The sequence below is a fragment of the Oryctolagus cuniculus genome, chromosome 6, assembly GCF_964237555.1.
Source record: "Oryctolagus cuniculus chromosome 6, mOryCun1.1, whole genome shotgun sequence".
Taxonomy (NCBI): domain Eukaryota; kingdom Metazoa; phylum Chordata; class Mammalia; order Lagomorpha; family Leporidae; genus Oryctolagus; species Oryctolagus cuniculus.
The window spans coordinates 37,644,597-37,663,732 of NC_091437.1; the positions used below are offsets into that span (position 1 = coordinate 37,644,597).

At 57.8% G+C, this 19,136-nt stretch overlaps 1 protein-coding gene across 8 annotated transcripts in view; it reads left to right on the forward strand.

The window, feature by feature from the left end:
- Positions 1–3,437: 3,437 nt before the first annotated feature.
- The window catches only part of TCOF1 (treacle ribosome biogenesis factor 1), a 34,507-nt gene continuing 18,808 nt past the window's right edge, over positions 3,438–19,136 (forward strand). For 3 of the 8 annotated variants that reach the window (XR_011389816.1, XR_011389817.1, XM_070076316.1), the window contains exons 1-13: positions 3,438–3,611; positions 6,325–6,380; positions 9,803–9,942; positions 12,602–12,675; positions 13,286–13,469; positions 14,021–14,094; positions 15,553–15,780; positions 16,906–17,118; positions 17,264–17,485; positions 17,597–17,809; positions 17,953–18,162; positions 18,339–18,581; positions 18,672–18,839. Coding sequence is in view for 6 of the 8 variants with exons in the window: in XM_070076316.1 (XP_069932417.1) it covers positions 3,504–3,611; positions 6,325–6,380; positions 9,803–9,942; positions 12,602–12,675; positions 13,286–13,469; positions 14,021–14,094; positions 15,553–15,780; positions 16,906–17,118; positions 17,264–17,485; positions 17,597–17,809; positions 17,953–18,162; positions 18,339–18,581; positions 18,672–18,839 (2,133 nt within the window). In the remaining 2 variants the exon portion in view is untranslated. The remainder of the gene's footprint in view (positions 3,612–6,324; positions 6,381–9,802; positions 9,943–12,601; positions 12,676–13,285; positions 13,470–14,020; positions 14,095–15,552; positions 15,781–16,905; positions 17,119–17,263; positions 17,486–17,596; positions 17,810–17,952; positions 18,163–18,338; positions 18,582–18,671; positions 18,840–19,136) is intronic. The other 5 variants (XM_070076315.1, XM_008255258.4, XM_070076317.1 and 2 more) reach the window with 3 other exon arrangements.

Genomic DNA, 19,136 nt, shown 5'->3' on the forward strand with positions numbered 1-19,136 from the left:
CACACTTCAGACCCCTGCACCCTTCCTCCACCCAGCACGTCTTCCTCCCTACCTGCGGACAAGTGGTCGGGGCCTGGGGCAGACAGGACAGTGAGCAGCGACTTCATGGGGCTGTCAAGAGCAGGAGGCCCTGGGAATGTGGCGGGCAAGCTGAACCCCGACTCTGAGGGATCGCTCTCCCCCGCCCCCACTCCCAACGCCTCACCACCTCTTCCTCGCTCTCGGCAGACCTTGCCTCCCACTTGGCAGAGAAAAATAGAAGCGCCAGATGCAATCTTCCTGGCATCCCACTGCAGACCCGCATCTACATCTGCACCCAGCCCTCGTGGCTCCCGCCTCGGGGTTCTAGAGAAGTCAGCCCCCCGCCTCCCCAGGACCAGCCCTCCGCCCACACGCCTGGTCCCAGCCCCTTGCACCTGCTCAGGGCACTACTCCATGACAGCCTTGAGTGATCTCCCTGGCCAGGAGTTGCCATCACTTTGTAAACACACTCAGGTCGCTTGCAGCAGAACACACAGGGCTCTCCTGACACACACAGTGGCCCCGTGGCTTCCTCTCTGTCCTCTCCTCCACAAAGGAAGTTCTCAGGAAACCTGGTGCCTCCCTCATCCCTCCCGCGCCCACCAGGCCACTGCCGTCTGACTCTCCACATCCATAGCGCTGCTAATGCCCCCCCCCCCCCACCGGGGCTCTGCACCCTTCCGCAAGCGCACTCTCCTGGGTGTTCTCAGTCCGTGCAGGCTGATCCTGACTGCACAGCCCCAGCCTATGGGTGGGCTTCAGACCTCCAGCCTGCGCTCGCATTTCATCCAGCTCTCCCCCACCACCCCCAGTGGACATTGCTAGGGCTTCCATTCGCTTGTAGACTGAAGAGAAAGACCCACCCCTAGCGCAGCATGTGCGCTCTGCCCACCTTGCACACGCTGCCCTGGTCCCTGGGACAAAGGGAGCCTTTGCTTCTGTTACCGGAGAAATTGCAGGGTTCTTGTCTTTGCGCAAGAAAGAATTCAGGCGTGAGACAGAAAGTAGTGGGAGGTAAAATAGCAAGGTTTATTAGGGAAGGGACATCCGTAAGAACGGATGGGCACCTCTCCAGACAGGACCTGAGAGACTGGGGGGCAGGGGGGAGGTTACACGGTTGAGTGGAGAGATCACACCTGACCAGGCCAGGCGGGCGGCTCAGCAGAGAGGCAGAGGGCTGAGCGCGCAGTCTGGTTGAGGCCGAGGGAGGAGGAGGTTTAAGGAGATGGGTTTTGCTTCCCCACCTCTGCTCCTCTTGGAACAAAGGGCTTTTTGGATGTAAATAGAAAAACTTCTGAGTTTTCCCCTGAAGGTATCAGACAGGAGGAAGCCTAGCTGGCTCCATCCAGAGTTCAGAGGAAGGGTGAGCAAGACCCCTAGAGAATGGGGATCCGAGCAGGGTGTTTGAAGTGCAGATACTGGGCTGCATCTGGGAGATTGTGGAAGACTGTCAGGCAGAAGGGGCGGGGACCTCCACCTGGCAGGTTATCAGGTAGAAGGGGGCAGGGCAGGATGTGAACACTGGGCTGCCCCTGAAACATTGTCAGCAGATGCAGGTGCTGGACATAGATGTCTTCTCTTTAGGCCTTTATGTCACACACACGTAAGCTCATAACTGACTTCCTACCTAACACCTCTTCTCTCAGTTGTGTCTTCTGCCTCAGGCCCTTTACACAGGTTCCTCCCAGCGTCCTTGGGCCCAGGACCCCGCCCCCGCCCCACCCTGCCTTCCCTACACACAGTTACGGATTCCTCCCTGACGTCACTTCCTCCCTGACGGCTTCCCTGAATCCCGAACCAAGATCTCTCCTTCCTGTCAATGCTCTGGCCGTTCCAGCCAATAGACACGCACCCCGGTCAGAAGCTCTCCCAAGCAATTCTGCTCAGAACACACTTCTCGTGATAATCCCACCAGGCAAAAAAGTATAATTACGCCCATTTTACAGATAAAGGAATTAGAGCACACGGAAGTTACGTAACTCGCTAGTTAATAGCGGCAAAGCCTTGTACCCAGGCATTGCGAGTCGAGTGCAGCTTTTAAACACCACAGGATTCCATTAGAAAACGCGGTCCTTCTCCTTCCGGCACAGACCGCCCGTGTTACTGCATCACTGCTGGTTTAGCAGGGTCTGCTCCATCAGCAGCACAGCTAGTTCCACCCCCAATAGCAGGTGCTCAGTAAGGATCTGCTTCACAGCTGAATGCAGAATGAGCCCGCTCTTCCTCACGACCACATTCAGCCAGTCATCTGGTCGTGTGTTTCCTCCTGGGCCCTAGGACGTATCTGTCTTGAACGTGCTTGGAAACGTTATGTGTCTGCACACAGCCAGCATCAAGTGCTGTCTGTGGAGGAAAGAACAGCTGACTCAGATGTTCCCAGCCTCACTCAGCCTCTCCCCGCCAGCCTCCCTCAACAACAGCCTCATGTCTCCTTCTGCTCGCCACAAGTCCAAGCTTCTGGTCACGGCGAGCAAATACAAACCCAGGTCAAGCTCCTGCACAAACCCAGCCGGGCTGTCTATGGCCCCAGGAGCAAAGTTCTAACTCTGCTGGCGGAGAGGGGGTGCTGCAGGCCTTGTCCTCTTCTCCGTCCTCCCGCGTCCTCTTCCGTCCCCTCTTTCCCACCCACGCCGCCCCTGCCCAACTCTTGGACCCAGCAGCACAGAATGGGCTCTGTTTGGGGTCCCCAACTTATGCCAGGGTGGTTTCTCACCTCCGCACCCGCACGTACCCTCTGCGTGGTGTGCTGGCCGTCTCCTGTGCACCTAGACATGCTTCCTGTCTTTAAGCCTCAGCGCAGATGTCCCTGTGGGGTCGTGACAAAGCACACCAAGCCCTGAACTCTGGTTGCTTGGTTACCGACTGCCTCCCTCACCCCTGTGAGCTTTGAGGGCAACCGCCATGTCTCACTCATCTTTTCCTTCCCCTAGCCTAGCAGGGTGCTAGCTCAAGATACAGTGCTCAGTAAGGCTTTGTTCAACCAGTGAGTGAATGAATGAGTACGCTAGTGATAACACACGTCTAATTCATGGATCCTAAAATGCGTGGAACGAAGCAATGAGTGGGTAACTGCAAGTTCGGGTCTAGAGAAGGGTGCAGATTAGGGGTGAGGAGGTGAGCGAGGGCAGTAGCAGCCTCAGTCAGAGAATGTATACCGAAGACAAATCCCTTCAAAGAGGAAGCTTGAAGAATGGAGAAGTGGGTGGAACTCACCAAAAGCATGGCCGGCGAGAGGGCGGGGCTATGAATAGACACGCCCCCAAGCCAATGGGAGGCTTGTTCCCGCTGAGTCTCCGCCCCTTCCCCCCGCTGTGTACGGGCCGGCTCCTCCCGGAGAGGAGACTACATTTCCCGGCGCGCCGCGCGGCCAGGGCGAAAGAGGAGCCGGAAGTGGGACGCGCGAGGTCTAAGGGCACGAGGGAAGTGGCGGGTGGGGACTAAGGGGGGCGTGCAGGTGAGCCGGCCGGCCGGGGGTCGCGGGTATGGCGGAGGCCAGGAAGCGGCGGGAGCTGCTCCCGCTCATCTACCAGCATCTGCTGCAGGCGGGCTATGTGCGCGCGGCGCGGGAAGTGAAGGAGCAGAGCGGCCAGGTAAGCATGCGAGGGCCGTGCGCGAGGGCCGCGTGCAGGCTCTCGAGAGCGGCGGCCCGCGCCCCGCCCCTGGAGATCTGGCGGGCGCCTGGAACCGGGTCCCGCGGTGCTCGGGGTTGCGGCCGGGGGTACCGGAGAAGCCCAAGCCTCTGCCTTCCCCGTGGGACTTCCAGCCCCGCTGGACCTCAGTTTCCTCATCTGTGCAGTGGGCTGGCCGGAACGTGTGACCTGACGCACGGGACTTTGTAATTCCCGCGCCTCTTACCTCCACCCTCTTCCTGGTAGCGGTGGTATTAAGTTTCCTGTGTCTAGCCACGTGGCCCGATGCGACCCCTTTGAGGCTGGGAGACTGCCGTGGTGCCGAGAGTGGATTGCGATGACCCCCCCACCCACCCGAGGGCACCAAGAGAAAGGACCCTTTGGTGGTTGCTCTGGGTTAACACTCGGGTGTTAACGACCCCTCACCACCGTACTGAGTGGGACCGCTTCAGGGCTCCACGCCGTACTCATATCTTACTTCGTTTCCTAGTTACTGGGTGCTCAGGGTGCTGGTGATAGAAGGGTGGGCGTGGGCAGCCTCCCCGGCCCCCTTGGAACTTACCGTCTACTCGGGGAGACCGACATCGAAGTATGCGTTTAACACTACCGTGGGGAAGAATGGGAGGCAGCCGGGATAGCAGATTGCCTTTGTGGGGGATATGGGGAGCTGCTTCCCTGAGGAAGTGGCAGTTGGTTAGAGATCTGGAGCGGAGAGGGGTTTTTCTCCCCAGCAGAGGTGCACATGCCTTGTGGTGGGAGGGAGCTGTGTCGGCCCTGACCTCTAGAAAGTCTGCTGTGGCAGAAGTGGGAAGTACAGAGACTCAGAGACTGGATGGAGGCCGAGGCTGGCTGGCGCGGGCCCGTGGGCAGTTAGATCTCCACCGAGGAGCAGCTGTAAGGCGCTGGAGTGCAGAGCAGATGAGGGAGCAGGATCTAGCACCCGTCTTATTGATACGTATGCCTAGGCAGCCATATACGCTGTCCAGGGGGCGGGCCTGCCAGCAGCAGACGGATGACATAGATTTTTTAAAATAAGTTAATGATGTAGCGCACACGGTGGTGGTAGGTGCTGGCCGTGAAACTGAGGCAGGTGTGTCTGGGTTCAGTTATGAGTAGGGTGGTCCAGGAAGCCGCCTTAAGGTGACATTTGGCCAGAGTCCTAAAGGAAGAGTAGGAGTTGCCTGGTTAGCAGGCAAGAGAGCGTTCCAGACAGCAGGAACAGCAAGGTGGCCCGACATCTGAGGACAGTGAGGTGCCACCGAGCCTGGGGGAGCACAGTGACGCTGACGCGCAAGCTCTCAGTGTTCCTGGTCCTGCACTGGGCACTGAGGTCCCCCTCAGACCCGAGAGCAATCTGCTGCCATCCCCACGCCATCAAGGAGTCTGAAGTTTGAAGAGGTGACGTGAATAGCCCAGCCACTCCACAGAGGAGCTCTGCCCAGGCTCCTGACCCGGCCTCCTTGAAGCACTTGACGTTCTGGGATCTTGACATGTGCTGAGAGAGTAGGCCCTCTGGCCTCTGCTCTGAGAGTCTGGAGTCCACCTTTTCCCCCTTGCCACTACCTAGAGACTGGCACCATTTGGGCACAGTCTTTTCCCTGGGCACCAGTGGATGGCAGTCAGGACAGCTGGATGGCTCTAGTCTGGGCTGTGGTTCCCGCTTTGGGGACAGTGACTGGTAAGACCTTTGAGAGTCTTTTACAAGGTCAGGGGCCCACACTGTGATGTAGGGAGTAAAGCTGCTCCCTCAGTCCCGGCATCCCGTATGAGCGCCAGTTCGATTCCTGGCTGCTCCACTTCTGATCCAGCTCTGCTGTGGCCTGGGAAGGCAGTGGGAGATGGCCCAAGTCCTTGGGCCGCTGCACCCTTGTGGGAGACCCAGAGGAAGCTCCTGGCTTCAGATTGGCGCAGCTCCGGCCATTGCGGCCAATTGGGGAGTGAACCAGCGGATGGAGGACCTTTCTCTCTCTGCCTTTCCTTCTTTCTCTGTGTAACTTTGACTTTCTTTCTTTTTTTTAAGTTTTTTTTATTTATTTGAGAGGTAGAGTTATAGACAGAGGGAGAAACAGAGACAGGTCTTCCTTCTGTTGGTTAACTCCCCAGATGGCCACAACAGCCGGAGCTGACCAATCAGGAGCCAGGTGCTTCTTCCCTGTCTCTTGAGGTGCAGGGGCCCAAGCACTTGGGCCATCCTCTACTGCTTTCCCAGGCCACAGCAGAGAGCTGGACTGGAAGAGGAGCAGCTGGGACTAGAACTGGCGCCCATATGGAATGCTGGCGCCACAGGCAGACAACTAACCTACTGCACCACGGTGCTGGTTCACTGACCTTCAAATAAATAGATAAATCTTTTTAAAAAGGGGGGGGGGTGGTCAAGGGTACGAATACTGGGAAGGCTGCAGATTGTATAAATGCTAGCTTAGAACTCTCCAACTCCAGCCTCTCAGAGGAGCCGCATACTGTTCTGTTAAGGGTTTTCACTGGAGCTGTTTGCCCTTCTTGGCTCCGGGTGGTTTGGATGGTCCTGGCAGGGCTAAGAAGAGAGACTTTCCAGAGCAAAAAGCTCTCTTCTGAAACCAGCTGTCTGTGGGAGTCGAGAGGCCGGGGGAGCTGGGGGAGGCAGGGCCCTCACTGTGCTGGAGGGTTAACTGTGGCTCTCTCTTCCTCTCTGCAGAAAACTTTCCTGACTCAGCCCGTAACCCTTCTGGACATCTATACGCACTGGCAACAGTAAGTCCGCGGGGGCTGGGGCGGAGAAGGGCCACTCCAGGCAGCCAGCTGGGACCGAGCCAGGCTGGTGGTGTAGTCCAGATCTGTCCCCAGGAAGCCAGGTCACATCCCCTAGGTGGGTCTTTCTGAGTATCATGCTGTTGGAAGAGACATTGGGAGCTGTAGTCTCTTAAGAATACAAGTATCTCGTCAACTTGTTACTCATTGGGCCAACGTGCGTTGAGCCCCTTCTGAATGTTAAGCCCCGTTCTCGGTATGTAGCTGCTGTCATAAGACAGAGGACATCATCCTTTCCTGCAGCTGATAGTGTAGTCAAGGAGACAGGCGTGGGTCAAAGAATGAACCAGGTGAATACAGAATTAGAGTAGTAGGGTTATGAGGCAGGGGTACCTGGCGCCCCCACCACGTGAATCTGGCCACTTGGGGTTTTGGAGAAGGCCTCTGAGGTGGCCTGGAGTTGAGAGTGAAGGAAGCTGGGGAGTAAACTAGGCACAGTTGTAAAAAAAGGCAGGCAGACTGTGCCCACAGTGGGAACTGCTGAGGCCTGTGGCTGGCTACGGTACATGTGAGCCTGCTGACCCGTGGTGTGGACTTGTGTCTTGACCCAAGGGCTGTGGGAGCCATGGAAGAGTGAAGCAGGGGGAGAGGCGATCACTCAGTCCGTGGTGAGACCCACTTGAGACAGGGCTAAGAGAGGAGCCAGACAGTGGATTCCAGGACCGTTGAGATGAAAGTGGGGTCTGTGAGTAGCTTGGAAAAGAAGCATCTGGTTGGCTTCCAGGTCTGGCCTGTACGCCTGGATGGAAGGTGGGTGTGTGCATGGAGCATAGACTGGAGCTCCGTTTGCAGGGAAAGATTTCAAGGACAGTGTTGAATGTAGAATGCCCATGGAGCATGTAAGACTGAGATACTCCAAGGACAGGGAAGAATCCCAGCATCTATGAGCAAAGGAGTGATTTGGTTGCTACGGGCAACCAGGAGAGCGAAGGCCCTGCAGAGCTGTCCCGGGAGGAAAGGCAGTGGGTGTCGAGTTGTCCAGGCTGTAAAAGAGGCTGCTGGGGGGCATGGTGGGGGACCACTGCCTGCTCTTGGTTGGTTGGTTTCTTAAACTTCAGGTCCTCTGTGGTTTTCTTTTTTCTTTAATTTTTACCTATTTGAGAAGCAGAGAGAGACGGAGAGCTTCTGTCCACTGGTTCACTCCCCAGATGCCTCAAATGGCTGGGGCTTGGGCCAGGCAGAAGGTTGGAGCAGCCAGGAGCTTAATGCAGGTCTCCCACATGGGTGATGGGGACTCAAGTACTTGAGTCATTGCTGCTGCCTCCCAGGGTCTGTATCACTAGGAAGCTGGAATCCAGATCAGAGCTGGTTCCCAAATCCATGCGCTGTAATATGGATGCAGGCGTCCCAACCGTGTCTCAACTGCTAAGCCAAACGCCCACCCTTGTCTGCACATCTTTGATTAAAAAGGGAGTGATGCATTCTCTGAGGCTCTGGGAGACAGGAGTGGGCCCCACGTATACCAGTTTCAGGAAGACAGATTTTTACCTTCTCAATACAAGCACTTGATTATTGGAGCAATCCAAAAATGAGGTGGGCTACTTGAGGGGTGGGGGGAAGGCAGGTTGGAGCTCCCTGTCATCCCTGCTGGTGGGTCCTCCCACTAGCAAAGGCAGCAGCTCTGTGGAAACAGCCCCCGCCCCCAGTGGAGAGCTAAGCTCGTTGGAAACCCGGCCAGGCCAGCCCAAGTGCTTGGCTGTCTGCTGCGGAGGGGAGCTCGCAGCACAGGGCACACCTGCGTGGCCTCACCTCGGGCCTGCCCAAGTGTCTGGGTGTTACTGAAAGCACGTCCCCAGCAGACCCTCCAGGGAGACCCATCGCGTGCTGCCGGCCCCTTCCATCGGTGAGGGTTACTGAGAGGGACGAGGACCTCCCACCTCCAAGGCAGCCTAGCCTAGCGGTTCCCCACAGAGTGCAGACCCAGCTGCCAGCTCTGTGACATCAAATGAGTGCCCTGGCCTCCCTGAGTCTGTTTCCATTTGTAAAATAAGAATAATGGTAGTTGTCTCATGGCATGGTGAGGATTAAGCCTGGGACTCTACAGAGTGCCACACCGGGCTGACTGGAGGCTTTCTTCTCTGTTTCTGTGTTGAGCACCTGTTAGGGGGCAGGCACTATTCTGGGAACAAACCAGAGAGAAAAATCGCTGCTTTTGTGGATCTTACACCTTGTTGGGAGGGAAGAGGCAGAATGAGCTGATAACGTGCAGTAAATGAAACTTGTTTTTAGCAGGAGACTCCTGACAAGTGGCCCTCCTGCAGACAAGGCACCCAGCCCCTCACCCCGCCCTGGCATGGCAGTCAGTGCCTGCTGGAGAACGCGGGGCATGGGCAGGGACTCCTTGCGGGTGGGAGGGCGAAATCAAAAGAGGTCAAACTTGAAGGGTCATCTGCCTGCGTGTCCTGCCCGCTTCAGCCCCCCGCCCGCCGTCGGCCCTGGGCAGGTCACTTGGGGGTTAACTCCTTGAGATATGTGCTTGAGGACACTGTGCTGAGCTGCCAGCCCTCTTCTCCCCCTGCCCAGGCCTTCCTGTGTAGCGGGGGAGGCGAGCAGGATGTAAGTAAACCAGCAGGGTATCTAGAAAAGTACTGGGAAGGAAATGAAACAGGAGGCTGCTGGGGGAGGCGGTGAGCATGCTGAGGCCTGAGAGCCAAGGCGCACCTGGGCAGTCTCCCAGGATGAGGGCCCCGCGCAGCAGTGAGTTCTGGAGGTGAGGCACCTGGTGGTGTTGAGCAGTGCTTGCCCGGGCCGGCACCCACCACGCAGTGCCTGAGAGCTTCTGATACAATCTGACCTTACCCACCAGCGTGATTATTTTAAAGAGCAACGGGAGGGTGGGGGGCAGTGCTGTGGTGTAGCGGGTAAAGCCACCGCCTGCAGTGCTGGCATCCCATATGGGCGCCGGTTCGAGACCTGGCTGCTCCACTTCTGATCCAGCTCTCTGCTATGGCTTGGGAAAGCAATAGAAGATGGCCCAAGTGCTCGAGACCCTGTACCTGCAGGGGAGACCCAGAAGAAGCTCCTGGCTCCTGGCTTTGGATCAGCACAGTTCTGGCCATTCTGGCCAATTGGGGAGCGAACCAGCGGATGGAAGATTTTCTGTCTCTCTCTCTCTGTCTCTCTCCCTCCCTCCCTCCCTCCCTCCCTCTCTCTGTGTAACTCTGACTTTTAAATAAATAAATAAATAAATCTTAAAAAAAAAAAGACCCATCAGGAATTGTAAAAGCACTCGTGTGGAGTGGGAATGCAAAAAAACTGTTTTTGTCGCTGTTAAATTTCCGCATGTGTCCTTTGGGGGCTGGGAGGATGTGGCGAGGTCTCCGTCCTGCGGCGCAGTTGCTATCACCTGTCCCTCTGTCCTGCAGAACCTCGGAGCTCGGCCAGAAGAGGAAGGCCGAGGACGATGCGGCACTGCAAGCCAAGAAGACCCGCGTGTCAGACCCCATCAGCAGCTCCGAGAGCTCGGAAGAGGAGGAAGAAGCAGAAGCCCTACTTGCCAAAACCAGTAAGAGCCCTGCGTGCAGGTGCTGCTGGGATCCCTGGGCCTGTGCCCTTTGGAGACAGCCTGTGGGGTATGGGGCTGTGCCAAGACATGGTCTTTCATTTAGTGAGCCTGGGGAGGCCAGCATTTTCAGGGGAAGTTGGGGCGGGGCCACAGGTCTTTGGAGTACCCATCTGTGCTCATCCCTTGTGCTCTATCTCCAAGCTGAAGTAGCAACACCAGGTGCACCCTTACTGTCTTCTTGGGTGCACACGTGGTCACCCCTCCATGGGTGTCTTCCGGATGGCTCTGATAGAGGTGGGAGGAAGCCCACGTTTCCAGAAGTGCTGCCTGGGATCCCAGAGGGCAGCCTCCGGATGCCTCTCCTATGGGCTGTGTCAGAGTTGCTGACCTTCCATTACTGGGGCAGAGTCCACGCTCGCACTCAGAGACTGTGCTGAGCACTCTGGTTTGAGTGTTGGCAGGGTGACCCGGTGAAGGCCTTGGCAGCCCATCCACACCCATGTTCCAGGGCCCTGTGCTCCATCCACCCCTCTCTCCTACACTTTGTATTATTGTTTTCTTTTTAGCTTACATAGAAGACAATTTTTTGATTTTTAAATGTATTTTCTAATTATAAAAGAAATGCAAGATTCATTATAGAGGATTCATAATTGAAAATTAATTTGAAAAAAGGTAGGGAAAAAATTACCCATATTCTTGCCACCTACAATTTCATAAATTACTCTTTCATTTGTTTTCCCAAGCTTTTAAAAAATGTTTGAGGTCATCATACCAGATAAAATATTTTATGTCGTGGGTTAATCTTCTTAAATGATAAATGCCCAAACGATTCACTTTGTTTTTATTTTTATTTTTTTTTTATTTTTTTTTTATTTTTATTTATTTTTTTTTTTTTGACAGGCAGAGTGGACAGTGAGAGAGAGAGACAGAGAGAAAGGTCTTCCTTTGCCGTTGGTTCACCCTCCAATGGCCGCCGTGGCCGGCGCGCTGCGGCCGGCGCACCGCGCTGATCCGATGGCAGGAGCCAGGAGCCAGGTGCTTTTCCTGGTCTCCCATGGGGTGCAGGGCCCAAGCACCTGAGCCATCCTCCACTGCACTCCCTGGCCACAGCAGAGGGCTGGCCTGGAAGAGGGGCAACCGGGACAGAATCCGGCGCCCCAACCGGGACTAGAACCCGGTGTGCCGGCGCCGCTAGGCGGAGGATTAGCCTAGTGAGCCGCGGCGCCGGCCCAAACGATTCACTTTGAACTGCACAAAAACATGAAAGGGAAAACTGCCGGTTCCCTGTTCTGCCCTGCCCCCTCGCATTCCTGAAATCCTCTCTGTGGGGCCCCTTTCAAACTTCCTTTGCATCCATCCACAGGTGATACGTGCATAGCTGCAGACCTATGTACTCTTTTTTTTTTTTTTTTTTTTTTTTTTTTATTTTTGATAGGCAGAGTGGACAGTGAGAGAGAGAGACAGAGAGAGAAAGGTCTTCCTTTGCCGTTGGTTCACCCTCCAATGGCCGCCGCTGCAGCTGGCGCACCGCGCTGATCCGATGGCAGGAGCCAGGATCCAGGTGCTTTTTCCTGGTCTCCCATGGGGTGCAGGGCCCAAGCACCTGGGCCATCCTCCACTGCACTCCCTGGCCATAGCAGAGAGCTGGCCTGGAAGAGGGGCAACCGGGACAGAATCCGGTGCCCCGACCGGGACTAGAACCCGGTGTGCCGGCGCCGCAAGGTGGAGGATTAGCCTATTGAGCCACGGCGCCGGCCAGACCTATGTACTCTTGAAAACAGTGGTGCAATCTCATCCTGGCTAACAGTTGAATTGAGCTAACAGTTGAGTTTTGTAAGCTGTTAGAATGAAATTACATACTTTTCGAAGAGTCTTCATTGAGAGAAATGTCCTGAGATGTTGTGGACAACATGATAAGAAGTCTGGCAGTCTCTGGATGAGACAGTAGATAAGTGAAAGGAACCACCAGTTGATAATGATTGGAGCCAGGAGGTTCAGTGTTCCCCCTTCCCTCCTTGTGAGTGTGTTTAGAGGGCTCCATAGTCACACAGAGAGGTGGAGTTAGGTGCAGGTGCGAGTCAGATCGTGCCATGCGTCCCCACAGCCTTCTTGAGAGCATATTTGAGAAATCTTCCCCTGAGACCTCGCGTTACTGCCCAGATGCAAACACCGAGGATCCGTAACTCACATGTAACTGGGCACAGGTCTCAGGGTGCTGCTGCCTGTGACAGTCCATGAGCCCTGAGCAGCTTTCTCTGTGGGCCTGCCCGGGCTGCCCGACCCTCGCACCTTCCAGCTGAGTGACTTTCTTCCTGGTGTGGCGGCCCGTGTGACTGGTGCCTCCTGGAGTTGTGCGGTGGCTGTGTGGTAGTGGGCAGCCTTTTCCTTCTGGAGGCCTCTGTCTCACATGGCCGGTGGAGTTGGGAGTCCATGAGGATGTGGACGCAGCAGCTTGCGTGGTGCTGTTCTCTTCTCTCCTACTCCTGGGGGATATGCTAATGCTGCCCAGGCTCTCCCCAGTCTGGGTTCAGCATCGCGTCCGCATGCCACCTCTCAGCAGCCAGTAGCAGGTGAAGTGCTGGGTGAGATGAAAGCTGTTTGCCATGCTCAGATGTGAAAAGCTCATCTGGCTCATCCAACGTGTGTTTGTGTCTTGCAGCCCCAAGGCCAGCGTCTGTCAACTCCTCTGTTACGGCAGTGACTTTGCCGTCAGGCGTGAAAGAAAAGGCCAAGGTGAGTGGCCCACCTCGCCAGCCATTGCTGTGGTGGTTGTGGTACCCTGTAGGGGACAGTCCCCTGTGCTGGTGAAGACACCTGGATTCACATAACCTAGCTATGGAACAGTCTCCTCTTCAAGTAAGGTGGGGGCGATGCCTCCTGCAGTGGGCCACGGCCACGGTAGGCAGTGGGACAGGCAGTTTCTCTCCTCCTCCATCCCTTTGCCTCTCTGTTATGCTCTGGCACTGCTAGGCAGCAGAGACACCATAGTGAACCATTAATACCTGAGGTTCTTAACAGTGATTTTTGAACCAGGAACTATAGGCAATGCTCCAGACGCATAAAGGATTGTGTCCCTGAAAGTGCCTGCAGCGTTAGCAACAGTGTGTAAAAGCAATTACAAAGATGACAATAGCCACACCAAACTGCTGCTTCCCACCCTGCAAGTAGCTTGTATGTCCCAAGAACTATAATCCCATTCCCTCAAAGCTCTCTGCCCTGCAAGCTGGGGGCTGTGTGCCCCCCCCCCCCCTTAAAGATGAGGAGACAACTTCAGGAGGGTGATGAGCCAAGTGTCCCTGTGGGGTGCCCTGCACTCACCACTCTGTCTCTCCCTTCCCTGCAGGCACAGAGCAAGGCGGCCAAGGCTGTGAACTCTGTGCCACACCCTGCCTCTGGGAAGGCCCTAGCCCACCTGCTGACTGGGAAGTCAGCCCGGAAGTCAGGAGAACCCTCAGCAAACACAGTCTTGGCCTCAGAGACCGAGGAGGAGGGCGGTGTCCCGGCCCCTGCACCCACCGCCAAGCCTGGTGAGCAGCCCTGGGCTGGGGAGTTTGGGCTGGGGAGGCAGGCCTGAGCACTGCTTTGTCAAGCTCCAGGCTACTCTGGAACCCAGAGGTTGGGCTGTGGACAGTGAGTGTCCTGTGCCTCGGGCCTTTGTGGTCCCCTAGGTGTGGGAGGGACACTACTTCAGCTCTCCCAATGGAGTCTGAGCAGCCTCGGGAGTGGGTGGACATTTCTGGGGGGCTACATGGATCCCTGGCAGCTTAGACTTCCCTGAAGAGCCTGGGTTTGCCCCCATTTCCTGTGTGAAGCAGCCAGTGTGCCCTACCTGCTTCAGTGCGTGTGCAGGTGACTGGAACATTTATAAACCCAGGTGCAGGGTTGTTGCGCCCATTCTAGCACAGCCTCAGGTGTGCGGGAAAGCAGGGTGATGATGGTATTCCCTTCAGATGGGGGTTCCAAGGGCGGGCAGAGCTGTAACTGTGCAGCTGGGGAGCCAGTGCTCAGCACCTGGTGGGGGAAGGCGCAGGTGGGTCTGGAACGATAGCCCTCAGTCCCCACTGTGTCTGTCCCTCAGGGTTGGTGTCAGCGAGCCAGGCCGACAGCTCCAGCGAGGACACCTCCAGCTCGAGCGATGAGACGGATGTGGAGGTAATTGGACCCAGCTTCCCGCCCTCCCAGATTCCAGAGCCCAGGGACTGGGAGCTGGCAGGGTTGCTGCCAGGGAGGGGAGCCCTGTGGAATAGGCAGGTGACCTGAGCCCAGCGGGTGTCCCTGAGAAGGGGTGTGGGGTGAGGGCATTCCATTAGAAAGAGATGCAGGTGGGAGTGAGCTTGCTCAGAGGTTTCTAGGCCCACTAGGGGTGCTGGGCTAGAGTCAGGCAGGCCTCTGGGTGTGTGGCTTTCTTGCAAGTCATTCCTTGTGTACCTGCTAGCGCCAGTCCTTGTAACACTTTGGAGAACCAGATGGGAGGGGCGTCCCTCAGACTGTTTGACCACAGTAGTAATGGCCACTCTGAAGGGAGAGCATGAGGCTGTCATGGATGAGTGGCCCAGGCTGCAGAGGCAGAGTGTGCAGACAAAGAGGCAAATGGATTTGGTGCTTTGCAAAAATACCGATCTGCGTGACCCAGGGGGCAGGGATACAGCGTGAGGTCGTAAGACGGCACCGTAAGCAGGCTGCGTTTTGTTCCCAGGGGATGGGAGATGATACTGCAGGGGTTGAGGCACAGAGAGGGTGGCCTTGTCCAGATTTCAGAGGGATCACGGGCTGCAGCCTGCTGGGAGGGTGAGGCAGAGTGGAAGCAGGGAGACCATCTGGGGCTGCGCGAGTGGTGCTGGGATAAGGTGCCCCGTTTGAAAGGTGTTCTAAAGGGAGGACAGCAGGAGTCAGGGATGCAGCCGTCTGGTGCCCAGGTGCTTGTCTCCCCGTGAAGGCTGAGACGTCACCCGCCTCTCTCCTCGGGCTGGCTGTGGGCCGCTCCCCACCTCGTGTCTTCACCATCGGGCCCTACAGAGCCAGTGAGAAGCACTGCCCTGACATCCCTCACCTTGGGCCTGAACAACAGAGGGAATCACGGCCGACCCGGGGCACCTGCCCTGGTACACAGCCTCGGTGGGCCAGAGGCCGGCTCGGAGCTCCCACACGGCGGTTAGGCTCAGGGTGAGGTCTGAAGGTGAGGAGGTAGATCTGGAGCTCTGAACACCGTGGGCGTCTGTGGTTTCAGAAGGCTCCGAGCTCAGGGGCGGGAGGAATGTGCTTCACGTGGCCCAGCAAGCTAGTGGCAGGACTGGAGGTCAGAGCCAGGCTCCTGGCCCTCGGGACGGCGGCCATGATTGTGTGTCATTTCAGGGGCAGACAAGGCTGTGTATGCCACGCGGAGCCCCAGCCTGACAGCCGAGAGTTCACTCAGAGCCGTGCCTCTGTGCGCTGGTCTTGAGCGATTCAACCTCCGAGCTGCCGTGCTCCTGTGTGAAATGGGCCTTGGGACAGCGTCTGTCCGACTCTGGCTAACAGTCATTCGGCGTCGGGCAGGGCTCTGTGGGCTGAGGCTCCTCCAGCTGACGGGAAACAGACACACTGGTTCCTAACGCCGTCCTCTCGTTGCAGGTGACACCGTCAGCGAAACCTGCCCCGATCAGAGCCCCACCGGCCCCTGCCCAGGAGCCCGCAACCAGAAGGGCAGCTCCGGCCCCTGGGAAGGTGGGGGCTGTGACACCCCAGGCCAAAGGAGGGGCACTGACCCTGGCCGCGAGGGCCAGGAAGCCGGAAGAGGAGTCGGAGAGCAGTGAGGAGTCTGACAGTGAGGAGGAGGCCCCTGCAGGGAGGCCCAGCCAGGTGAGGCCTGGAAGGCTGCCCATTGGGGCCCCTGCATGCACCCTGGCTCTCCTGGGGCCCGCAGGGGCTGACGGAGTAGCCATGGTGAACATTTCTGTTGAAGACATCCCTGCAGTTGGAGGGGGGAAGGAGAGCCGCGTGCAGGAGGCACAGTGGGGACAGCTGACCCCTGGAAACTGCCCTCTGGCCCACACACAGCCAGGGATGGCCACCTTCCTGAGGGGGGTCCTGCACTCTACTCCGCTTTCCTCAGTTTCCCTGTGTAATAAATGCCCGCTGTCCTCATCCCTGCTGGACCTGCCTGGAGGCCCCTGAGAAGTGGCCTGTGCCCAGGCCTCTGGCCTCCCAGGCAGGGCTGAGCAGGCACGCAGCGCGTTACTGAAGGGAGTCCCTTACCTTCCCCTGCTAGGGACCTTAGCCCCCGAGGCTGCGGGTGCCCATGGGTGGACTGCTGTTGGAATCAGAGCAGGAAGGGGACAGAAGGATCAGGGCAGCAGATAAATGATTTCCTTTGTCACATGCCAGTGAGCGTTAGAGAAGGAAGGAGGGTTGGGGTGTGTGTGTGTGCGTGTGCGCGCCCAGGAATGGCAATTTAAAATGTAGTGTTTAGGGCAAACCTTAGGAGCAGAGGGCGGGTGCGTGGGAGGTTTTTTAGGAAGGTCATTCGTGGCAGGGAGCGCAGTGAGTGCCAGGCCCCGAGGTGGCAGAGGCGTGGGAATGCGCATTCTCTCTGGGTCTTTGTGGGCCTCTCCCGTAGTTCTGATCAAATCTACTCCTGAGGTTTTCTAGACTCGCGGGCCCCCAACTGATGGGAGTCCACCAGGGACAGGCTGTGACCACCCTATGTGTGGGGCAGCCTTGGAGGCCATCCAGCGGGCCGGGGCAAGCCACGCTAAGTAGGTGATGTCTGTTGGGGACCCACGGACTGAGGGGCCAGTTGGAAGGGGCAGGGCCGGTAGTGCCCCAAGAGCGAGAATGAAGTGAAGCTGGCCGGCGCTGAAGGGGCTCCAGCCAGGCCAGGCAGGGGTCGTGTGAGCCCCAGTTAGACTTCTGGGCTGTACTCTTAAGGCATCACCAGACAGGTTTTAGAAGGGGGAGTACAAACTGCCCTTTCTCTTTTCCCAGGTGAATGCCTCTACGAAAGTTCTCCAGGTCAGACCTTCCTCAACCACTGCCAAAGGGACCCCTGGTAAAGTGGTCACCCCAGCACCCCCTCGAAAGGCTGGGCTCATTGCCCCCCAGGCCAAGGCAGGCAGGCCAGAGGAGGACTCGGGGAGCAGCAGCGAGGCATCATCTGACAGCGAGGAAGAGACGCCAGCTGCCAGGACCCCACTGCAGGTGAGGCCTGGGCCCTTCCCCTCCTGGCTTTTGGAGGGCGTGTATCCTGCTCTACAAGGCCCCAAGCCCTTTCTCTGTGCTGCCACAAAGTTTCTGGTCTCTGTCTCTGCACGTGGCCACCTTGCTCTCCCTCCCCGTGTTCTAGGCGAAGCCCCCAGGGAAGACTCCCCAGGTCAGAGCTGCCTTTGCCCCTGCCAAGGGGTCTCCCAGGAAAGGGACCCTTCCAGTGGCTCCTGGCAAAACAGGACCTGCAGCCACCCAGGCCCAAGTAGGGAAGCTGGAGGTGGACTCAGAGAGCAGCAGCAAGGAGTCGGACAGCGATGAGGAGACCCCGGCAGCCATGGGCGTCACTGTGAGCCCAGCTCAGGTGAGCTGCAGGACCCCCTACGTGGCGGAGCCCTGCCTGGAAGGGCCCTGGTGGGCCTATCCCTCCTGCCCTGGACCCCACCTTGATCTTGTTGTCCTTTGTCCTTCCCAGGTGAAGCCCTCAGGGAAGAATTCCTGGGTCAGACCCGCACCTACTGTGGGCGCAGGGCCCTCGGGGAAAGGCACTGGCCTAGCACCCCCTGGGAAGGCAGCGCCTGCAGCCCCTTTGACTCAGGTGGTTAAGCCGGAGGACGAGTCAGACAGCAGCAGCGAGGAGGAGTCGGACAGCGAGGGGGAGACGACCCCGGCTGTGTCTGCCACCCAGGTGAGGCCCCGTCTTGCAAGCCCCTGCTTTCTCTTGTCAGTGCTAGGAGCCCCCTGGGGTTCTCTGTTGGCCATTTGGGCCCTCGTGTCTGTACACTTGCACCCTGTAGGTCCCCTCTGCTGATCCTGTGTGTCTTCCACCAGGCAAAGCCCCCAGGGAAAATCCTCCAGGTCAGACCTGCCTCAGGTCCCACCAAGGGACCCTTGGGGAAAGATGTGGCCATGGCACCTTCCCAGAAGTTGGGGCCCGGGGCCACCCAGGTGAAGGCTGAAAGGGCCAAGGAAAACTCAGAAAGCAGCGAGGAGTCCTCTGACAGCGTGGAGGAGGCACCCACAGCCACGACTCCAGCTCAGGTGAGGCCTGGCAGACCAGGAGCTGCCCCCACCAGCCAGCCCTGCAGGGAGCTTGGCTGCTCCTTGGTCAGAACGTGGGCTCTGGCTGGTGGGGGCAGCAGCAGGGCTCCAGCTGAGGACAGACAGGGCTCTGAATCCAGGAGCCGTTCCAGCCTCTGCCCTCTGTGTCCCCTCAGGCAAAACCAGCTCTGAAAACTCAAGCCAAGGCCTCTCCCAAGAAAGGCACCCCTGTTACCCCTGCAAATACCAAGGTCGCCCCCGTGCGAGTGGGCACCCCAGCCCCCTGGAAGGCTGGCACAGCCACCTCTCCGGCCACCGCCTCGTCCCCAGCTGTGGCCTGGGGCGCCCGGAGGCCCCAGGAGGTCTCCTCGAGCAGTGAGGAGTCAGAGAGCGAGGAGGAGACAGCTCCTGCTGCAACAGTGAGGCCTGTGTGGGCTCGGCGGACCTCGGGGCGGCTCCCATGCTGCTCCAGGCTCCTCTGAGACGTGCTCTTCTGCCTGTCCTTCCAGGTGACCTCTGTGGGCAAAGGCCTCCAGGCGAAAGCTGCCCCGGCGACCACACCTCTGCTCCCTGGAAAGATGGGGCCTGCGGTCCAGATCAAAGCCAAGGCTCATGAGGACTCTGAGAGCAGCGAGGAGGAGTCTGACAGTGCGCAGGCTGCCTCCACTCCAGCACAGGTGAGGCCTGGGCGGAGCCAGCCCACCCCACCTGTACCTGGGCCAGGGCCAGGGCTGAGAAGGCTTTTCTGGGGCTGCTGTTGTCCCTGGCTATACAGAAGCCTGGGCAGCCTCATTCCTTTCTTTCCATTCTTATCTCTGCCCATCAGAGGTCTACCGGCTCCTTTTGTGCCCTTTTAAACCCCACTGAGATTTCGCATGTTTGCACGCAGTCTGCTGAGTATTTTCTCATCATGTGCTCTCCTGGTCTGGCCCTTAGGGAGGTTCCACCCAGATGGGACCATGAATGTGCATATG